General features: G+C 39.7%; 1 protein-coding gene across 1 annotated transcript; it reads left to right on the forward strand.

Annotated features, from left to right (window-relative positions):
- Nucleotides 1-407: 407 nt before the first annotated feature.
- On the forward strand, nt 408-8,381 carry LOC102787606 (leukemia inhibitory factor receptor-like). Its single transcript, XM_087843474.1, has 17 exons — nt 408-531; nt 1,723-1,868; nt 1,960-2,110; nt 2,198-2,461; nt 2,771-2,897; nt 3,606-3,751; nt 3,822-3,967; nt 4,069-4,222; nt 4,311-4,372; nt 4,659-4,881; nt 5,295-5,474; nt 5,555-5,656; nt 5,736-5,894; nt 7,060-7,188; nt 7,290-7,383; nt 7,480-7,546; nt 7,878-8,381. The coding sequence occupies exons 1-17, from the start codon at nt 468-470 to the stop codon at nt 8,343-8,345; spliced, it is 2,682 nt and encodes an 893-aa protein (XP_087699600.1). The 5' UTR covers nt 408-467; the 3' UTR covers nt 8,346-8,381.
- The last annotated feature ends 1,002 nt before the right edge of the window (nt 8,382-9,383 follow it).

Below are 9,383 nucleotides of genomic sequence, written 5' to 3' on the forward strand. Positions count from 1 at the left end.
AATCAGAGCCAGCAGGTCCTGTCATTATGCCAAGTTTGGAATTAACATGTTTTTCAGAATCTAAGGCCCGATTCTCCCTGACCGATGTTTTTCTGGAGCCTCAGAGCATGTCTGAGCTCGCTGCTGTGAGTCACATTTACGAGAACATAATGCTCCATTTCCTGTGGTGGGGTCCAAATGGATTTCCATATTGTATATGTGAAGGGAGGGAAGCTACAGGAAGTAACCTGACACCAACACTGTGACTCTTCTCTGTTTGAGTCTTTGTTCTCGGATTCTTCAAATAAAACCCAAACTTCCCCATGAACATGCTTTTGTTTCTATGAAAGAAGCCTCAGGAATCTGCTTTTCAACCACTCTGACGAGCTGATGTTTATCACCGCAACTACTCGGCTGAATTCTTGAAGGTTTTTTCTATCTAACTAAACAAACAGCTCTAAACGAGGACTATCAGGATTATTATTATCATGATCACATGGTTGTTATTGCTCTCACTCTTCAGAGAAAGCACAGAAGATGGACAAGAAGACGGTGAGTATGTCATCCTCTAACCTCTGTGACAATCTGTAGGTACGAAAAGTATCTGATATTTTTAGTAAAGAAGTCTCCATTGTGTATTCTGTAGTTGTGTATACAGGATATTTTTTATGTGCAGATTCTTACTGGTCATAAAACAAACAAATACAGTGCGTGTCAGCAAGATAAAGTTACAGCATGCGAGGGTGGAGGTGTGGTCATAGGTGGCCCAAGAACTCATCTTTGTGGATGTGAAAGAATATGTGCATCATTTCTTTTTAAACATTTTGTGTGTGTATAAATGATAGTTTGTTCTTAATTCCTATTCTTAATCAAATTGATAATTCAAATTTGTTTCGCATAAATGTTCAAAGTTTGCAATTTTTCAGAACCAAGGTCATTGTAACTGGCAGACTGGTGCAGACAAGTCTGCAAGCTATCTTCTTTACCTCCACTAATTTGTGTGGATTTCTTGTTCCTGTCTGTCAGTTTTTGAGCATTTTAAATGCGAATATCTGACAAATAATATCACTTCCTGTGTGGTTAATTCTCTTGACAGAAGCAAAAAACTCTGTTTCAGCTTTGTAGAGAAAAATATTAGTGTATTATTGAGAAATATATAGCAGACATCCATGTGTGGACACATATGTTCAATGACTTGGTGAAGTGGCTTTGAAAAAAGACTTTACAAACCAGCAGCGCATCATCTTTGCCCTTAAATCACACATCAGTTAGCTGTACAACATCACATGACTGCACAGTGGCTTTTCTTTTTCATCTTGCTTTTTAAAAAAAACCATAATCAGTACAGAAAACCACCTGTTCCCTTGCTATTCCTCATCAGTCAAGTCTAAAAATAGAGCAGAGCTTTCAAATGTCTACTTAGTAAGTTGTTTTTATATTTACTCTCAGCTCCTCCCAAAAAATGATACAGGCACTACGATTTAACCACTTATTTTGGACTCTGCATTTTTAAGCCTCAGTGTTTTAGTGTCCTAGTCGCCCCATCTGGCAGACATAATGGACGTGCCTATAATACTATACTTGTTCATGATACTGTTTGTGTCTGCTAGATACCAGAGGCCATTAACAAAATATCAGTGTGAGTCTGTGTACTCACTGACAGCCTAACTATGTCTTTTTTATCTCAGGAATTGTTCAGTGTTCCACTTTAACCATAAAATGTCCTGTGGTCACTTCCTTTAGGTGTTTTGCGTTGTGGACCTCAGAATGTGACTCTTGACTACGACAGTTTCCTGTTAAAGTGGGAAGATGATCCTTCTTGCTCTGTGATACGAGATGGGCTCGTGTACGAGCTGCAGCTTCTCATAGCAGACAAGCCTGTACACAATGTAAGAGATTATTATGGGTAACTATAATCCTCACTTCTGTAGCCTCCAAACAAAAAGCTGTTCCTCTAATGTGTTTATGATAATGTTGTAGGGTGAAGTTGTTGTGGCACCTGCACAGATAGGAGCTACTCATTCCTGGAAATGGATTTCCCATTTACCATCGCAGTGTGCTCGCCATTCAGTCCGGCTCAGGTCCCAATACAACAAGCAATCAAGCCCATGGATAGAGAAGACGCTACCTGGTTAATATTGAATTAAGATCATTTGATCTTTTTATGATTCTTAAACACTTTACAGTCTTGTTTATTCTTATCACTGTGCTTCTTCAGACCAGGGTGAAATACTGGTTCTCCCAAGAGACCAAATATTGGAGGTGGGCAGCACAGCCACATTCTGCTGCATGGTGCCAGACGGGGAAAGTATTAAAACAATGTTTCTATATGACTACAAAAGCACTAATGTAACAACTACAAAGATCAGTGAACATGTGCACTCCCTGACTGTTCACCTGGACCAAGAATCAGAAAACTGGAGGAATGTAGAATGTGAAACAACCAAAGGAGACATCAACGGAGCCAGTTTTCATGCTGGATGTAAGTATGACACAAAGTACTGAGAAAAAGGAATTACTGTACACACAACACAGGCCAGGAAGCTTTTGATAGCATTTTGTCTTAATAAACAAAACCATCCCTTAAAAACTGTATTTTGTATTTACTCTTTTTTTGTCTATTGTTAACATTTGTTTGATGATTTGAAACATTTAAATTTGGCACAATGAGGCCAAATACTTTTTCACTGCACTGTAGCATTTGAGGGCGGTTTGTGTTTTTGTCAAATGTACCTTGTAATTAAATGCTGGTTCTTCTTTTTTGTTTTCTTGAAATTTCCCTTAAATTTAGACCCCCCTAGTGACAGTAGTCTTCAGTGTGAAACCCAGGATCTGAAATCCATCAATTGTTTTTGGAATATAACAAGGAAAATAGAGGATGTTGAAGAAGTGAGAAGAAAATACCTGCTCCAGGGAAGGTAAAAGGAAATACATAACACCTCTGATGTAACAATGAGCTCCAGTATGGGACTAAAGAAAGGCTCTAAGGATCCGAGTGTCAGAATAAGTAAATTAAATGTAATCTGACTACTGATTTCAGAAAAATATTTCTTACCCATAAACCTTCAGTTGGTTCACTCTTCTATAACAATGCGCAGTATGAATCAGCGCTATTATACAGTCACTCCCTGCTTTACATGTAAATGTCTTTGTTGTACTAGATTTCATTTCATTTTCTCTTTCTGAATAATTGATGAAGCAACCTCTGTTGGAGTAGTGAGGTAGACGGGAATATGTGAATGGCCGCAGTTGGGACCACTGAAAATCTCTTATGTTTATAGTATGTTTGTTATATACATCGGTTAGTTTGTCTTTTTCTCTTTCTCTCACTATGAAAGCTAATGGGCTAAATGGATACCACGCTCAGGCACAGTAGTATCGAGTACTGCATCATCCTTTGTGTTTACTTTGTGGTAAACAGAGAAGCCAACAGAGGCCTTTGTGGTAAAGATTTAAGCTACTTATGCTTTTGCACTACAGCATTGGGAAAATGCTCACAAAACCTGCCGGTGGAGACTAGTGAGAGAAAGGGCCTTTATTTGCTTCCATAAAAAATTAGCAGTCCTGCTGGGTTCTTCGATTTTTTTGTTGTTAATATTTAAGCAGTGTATATTTTTACATTTTAGCCCATGCGACATTGGACCAGAGCATCAATTGGGTAATTGTTCGCAAAAAGTGGAGCTGGATGCTGCTGAGAGGAACTGGACCTTAACAGTAACTAATCCTCTGGGAAAGCTTGAGCTCCATGACAGGGCAGACCTGACCAAAAGAGGTAAAACTTTGGAAAAAATGACCATTCTTAATCCTTAAGATTAGCTGATTGTTGTGATCTCTTATTTCAGTTCGCATGGTCGCTCCAGACAAAGTAGCGGCTTCAACTGTGAACCCCAGAAACATCAGTCTGAAATGGAGCTGGACTGTGAAGAAGTACAGTAATCTCAACATCACATGCCAAGTAGATGTCAGCGATGGAAACTCTAATACCAAAGTGAGTAGATTAAAAAAAAGAAACCTTAGGTATTGGCTTTTCAAAGTAAAGGTCTCCACTGAAGTCAGCTAACATAATTCTTGTCTTTGCAATGTTTCCAGACTGAAAACTTTGGAGTTGGCCTCACAACTGCAGTCATCAAGGACTTGATACCACACTGGAACTATGACGTGAGGGTCCGATGTGGAACAGCACAGCATTTCTGGAAATGGGGTGACTGGAGCAAAAGTGTAAAAATCCACACAAAGGGTGATGGTAAGTTGTTTTTTGGTTTTTTTTTTAAGAGAAAAGACTTTAAAAATGTGTGAATGTAACAGATGTTGTTTGTCTGGTTGCACCACAGTTCCAGATGCTCTTGACGTGTGGATGAAGGTGAAGGAAGACCAGACTGTAATCTCCTGGAAGGTGAGTCCAAGTTGGCTTTTACAAGGCTTTTATGAGGCCTCTTGGTAAGGTCTAAATCTGGAAACTGACTTACTTTTGGAGACAGCCTCAAGTGGTCTTTAGAAAAACTAGAGCTTTTGGTACTTGCATGTTGGATTCATTTTTTGCCTCACAACTTGATGCAATAAAAACATATCTTTAATAAACCTATTTGAAAAAAATATCAGTGCAACATCTTATACAGTTAGAAAGTGATGTTTCAGAGGACACTGTTACCATTTCAGGTCTTGATGTTACTTCTCCACAGGTGCCACTGACCAATCAGAGCCATGGAGAAATCTTTGACTACAAAGTGTCCTGGGCAAAGACCAAAGACAAAAATCAGTCAAACCAAACCAACGTGTCCAGAAGCAATCACAGTCTTACACTCACGCTGGACCCCAGTGAGGAGCACATGGTCACTGTCACGGCTAGAAACATAAACGGCAGCTCATCACCATCGACCATCATCATTCCCCGCCGCAATCTAGGTATGAAGCTAACAGAGCACCACACATTACAGATAAGCTCACTTTGATTTCCATTTGGGGAAGAGGTTTGATTTTATCTAATCTGTGCAGAAGCCTGTAAGCAAAGGGTTTTCCAAACTAATGCAGAAAAGGAATAGCAGTTTTCATGATCACATGATTGAGATTATATGTATTATAAGTATACAAATTTGTAATTGTTGTGTTTATATTCTATATATCCAAGTCATGATGAATATGTACATTTTTGCACATTTTATTGGTCTGCGAAGGGATGCCAAATGCCTTAAAAGTGCATTAAACTGCTTTTAAAACCCATAAAAAATTTTCAAGGTTTAACTATACATACTGATTTAACCTCTTCCTTTTTTACATGGAGTATGTTGTAAAATCTAATTTTAAAGAGTATTTTTCAGATAAGTCTGAGGTGAAGACCTCCTGGATCAGTGGCAGCAATGGTAGCTTCTTCCTGTCTTGGCCTGATCGTCTTAACGCCAGCTGTGGCTACATAGTGGACTGGTGTCCAATCTTCGGTAATTGCTCCTTCGAGTGGATGAAAGTGTCTCCCAACAGAACTCATACCACAATTTTTTCAAGTACGTTCTCATCTTTGCCTACAAAACTGTTGCAGATCATATTTGCATCTGTTTCAGCACAGCTCCTTTTGTTGTTCCAGAGAACTTTGAAGATGGTCGGAGATACCTGCTGTCCATATACGCCTGCACTGAGGGAGCTGCGGTGCTACTACAGAGAAGAGAGGGCTACATCAGAGAGACCAGTAAGACTGATTCAGTGATTTCTCACAAAATGTGATGGTTCAATCAGCAGTGTATTTCATGCATGTCACATCTTTCCAGAAATAGGAGGCGAGCTGTTTAAACTCAAATACAAACAGGAAGACTCGGCTGTTGAGGTATCCTGGGAGCCCATACCTCTGGAAAAGCAGACTGCTTCCATCCATGGATATATTCTCTACTACCAGGACAAGAGTGGGAATGTTTTTAACGTGAGCACAGGTACAGTATGAAGCCATACTCCCTCAGGCCAGCTAAGATTTCAGTGTGGACATTAAGCACAGGATCAGCTTCATGTTTACTTCCTGCCATACGATGAGCTTTCTCTCCACCTACGAGGATCCTCAGCATGAACTGTTATTCTTCTCAGCATCTGTTTTACTGTCAGCGGTGCCTCAAAATGTGTTTGAGTTTGGGAAATGAAAGAGTGTTTGGATGGAACATAGACTTATATAATGCCCCCTTGTGGTGCAAGTTTAAAAGAAACCAAGTCCCCCTTTTTTGTGGTGTCAGTCTGTCGATTTAAGCAAAGTATGACTGAAATTGGATAAATTAACTAAGAATTATAACATTTTAACTTTGTTGCAGAAAAGATCAGATTGGGGGGGAAGTGTCTGACACAAAAAAGTTTTAATATATATTATCTTAGCCAAATCCTTTTGTTCTTTATTGCACACTTAACTGCAATATTTTGCTGAGTTTGTTTATAAATGTATCGCTGGCACTAGTAGGACGGCACACTTAAAGCCTTTACACACTGGACGCGCAAAGGTTGTGCAAATATTTTGTGTGTTATAAATATTTTTCAGATTTACCTATTCTTAATACAGTTGTTCACACCAACAATGTAATTTTGCTCAGTGAATTTATGGCTTTTTTTTTGAACCATGAACCATTTTTCTGATTCTATGGGTGCAAAGACACAGATCTGACCAATTAGACCACTGCATTTAGTGCGCTGTAGCTCAAAACAAATATCACACCGTGATCCTTAAGTATGTTCAAATGCAGCTGTGATACAACCTCCTGGTTTAAACCAGAATCTTTTCTTCTTTTTCTGGTTCAAAGTTTCAGGACCAGCTATCATCACTTCATGTTTTGATTGCTTCTACAGTGTGATTTTTAAAGGACATATTTTTCAGAAAAACACAAAGCTTTCTTTGTGTATATACACAATACGAGTTCACATCTGAAATATTTAGAATTTTGTGCCGTTTTCTTGCAAAACTATTAAGTTTCTCTTCTGATAACAAAGTCCTGATTTTGTTTCTCCACACACAAAGATTAGCTTGTGACTGAGATGAATAAAGTAAGTCTCCAGTGTTGCCTGATGATCGTAAACATGTATTTATGTTGTACTAATGGCGGTCACTCTGTGTTGATTTAGATGATCCTGGAGCCACCAGCCTCACTGCAAAGAACCTGAACATCAGTACGTACACCTTCACGGTGACAGCATCAACAGCATTTGGACTTTGTGGTAATACATCCATCAATGTCACCTTGAATCCCCCGGGTAGGTTAATTATTTCCCCATGCGGACTATTTTCTTTAGTAAGACTGTCAACATTTGTCATTTTCTTTGATTTACTTGATGTGATTCATTGTTTTCACCAGCTGATAACTTCATAGTGCTGATCTTGACATCCCTGGGAGCAGTTTTTCTTATTCTGTCTGTCAGCACAATCATCTGCTACAGACACTGGGCATGGTAAGCAATGCATATACATTTTCTGTGAAATATTGTCCACTTTTGCTTCCAATCATTGTTTTTGTTTAAATTTTGATGCATTCTTTGACCCAACAGCATCAAGAACAAAGTCTGTCCTCCAATCCCAAAGCCAGTGCTGACTGAAAAGTGGCTGACATCACCGGTAAGTTTTTTTGGTTCCTAAATCTAACCAATTAGTTTCTGGTGCCAAACTTAAGTTCAACTTAACTCTCAGATATATTTCAGATGTAGAGTTGGGCGCATTAACAGGGTATTCAAATGTTTGCACACTGACTCACTTTTTGCTGATTCACTTTTAGAGCCATTTGAAGTGTTTTGGACATTATAGCATTAGCTAGCTAATGCTAAATCTGTTCACTACACATTTTTACTATTCTGTTATTTATTGGTTCCCTTGTATAGTGCATCATCATAATCGATATGGATCCAGATGTCTTTCCTGTGAATGTGAGGTCATTTTCTTTGTTTTTCAGGATGAACATACAGTTCGTCATCTTCCCTTTGATCAGAGTCACTACAGAGAGGTCTGGGATGTTCCTGAACTACATGATCAATTCAGACCACCACAGCCTGTTGTTGGCCAGGACTACATGCCTTTTACCTTCTCTCAGACTCCCAAAGGTTACTACAATAAGCCTCTGAAGAAACTCCAGCCATCCCTTACTTTACCCACTACAGGCCTCACATCTCAGCCAGGCTTGCCATCTTTTCCAATTACTGATGTATTTCCTAACCCTTCATATAACCTGATAGTACAGGGTGAGGACCAGGAGTCACAATCACATCCCGAGATCCAGGAAGGGATGCCTATAACTGATAGTGAATGCCAGCCACAGAGTCCTGAAGAGAGCTTTACCACAGCTGAGTTAGAGGAGGAACCAGACAGTCCCATTTTCTGTGTGTCCACATACATATTGTTACCACAGAAAACTTCCAAATAGCGGCTGCATGGTGAACACATTTAAGCCTTGCACACGTACTTGAAGAGACCTTAACTACTGCATATAACACAAGCTGCCCTCATCCACACAGTGACCTGGTAGATGTTCAAAGAGCTCTACTGTTTTCATGTTTAGCTTCAATTAAAAGCATGCAATACATTTTAGTTCAGTTCTGTACATTGGTGGTGTTGTGGTGCTCGTTAGCACTGTCACCTTGTTGCAGGAAGGTTGTGCGTTCAAATCACCTGTCAACCATTTCTCACGACAGGAAAATATGTGATTCCTTACTGGTTACAGCTGTGTCACTTTGGCCAGTGGTCAGTTGTGGATTTAAAGAGATGACAGCAGGCTAGAATAAAACGTAACACCAACACACTAACCAACACCTACAACTGCAGCTGGCTTCCTTTTATACTCACTTCATGTGAGACCACCCAGATCTGGGGTAAGAAACAAATGAAAAAAAATACACATCCACATACAATTCAATTCAATTTTATTTATATAGCGCCAAATCACAACAAAAGTTGCCTCAAGGTGCTTCATAGGTACAGAGAAAAACTCAACAATCATATGACCCCCTATGAGCAAGCACTTTGGCGACAGTGGGAAGGAAAAACTCCCTTTTAACAGGAAGAAACCTCCAGCAGAACCAGGCTCAGGGAGGGGCGGCCATCTGCTGCGACCGGTTGGGGTGAGAGAAGGAAGACAGGATAAAAGACATGCTGTGGAAGAGAGACAGAGATTAATAACAGATATGATTCAATACAGAGAGGTCTATTAACACATAGTGAGTGAGAAAGGTGACTGGAAAGGAAAAACTCAATGCATCATGGGAATCCTCGGCAGCCTACGTCTATTGCAGCATAACTAAGGGAGGATTCAGGGTCACCTGGTCCAGTCCTAACTATATGCTTTAGCAAAAAGGAAAGCTTTAAGCCTAATCTTAAAAGTAGAGATAGTGTCTGTCTCCCGAATCCAAACTGGAAGCTGGTTCCACAGAAGAGGGGCCTGAAAACTGAAGGCTCTCCCTCCCAT

The sequence above is a fragment of the Neolamprologus brichardi genome, chromosome 7 (genome assembly GCF_056152115.1).
Source record: "Neolamprologus brichardi isolate AB-2024 chromosome 7, ASM5615211v1, whole genome shotgun sequence".
In the NCBI taxonomy this organism is placed as follows: domain Eukaryota; kingdom Metazoa; phylum Chordata; class Actinopteri; order Cichliformes; family Cichlidae; genus Neolamprologus; species Neolamprologus brichardi.

Excerpts from the sequence above, each read along its gene's own strand:
- LOC102787606 (XM_087843474.1), top strand. The coding sequence starts at position 468 with ATGATCACATGGTTGTTATTGCTCTCACTCTTCAGAGAAAGCACAGAA. Across the intron at positions 1,869-1,959 it reads CAGACAAGCCTGTACACAAT|GGTGAAGTTGTTGTGGCACC; the intron begins GTAAGAGATTAT and ends ATAATGTTGTAG. Across the intron at positions 3,752-3,821 it reads GGCAGACCTGACCAAAAGAG|TTCGCATGGTCGCTCCAGAC; the intron begins GTAAAACTTTGG and ends CTCTTATTTCAG.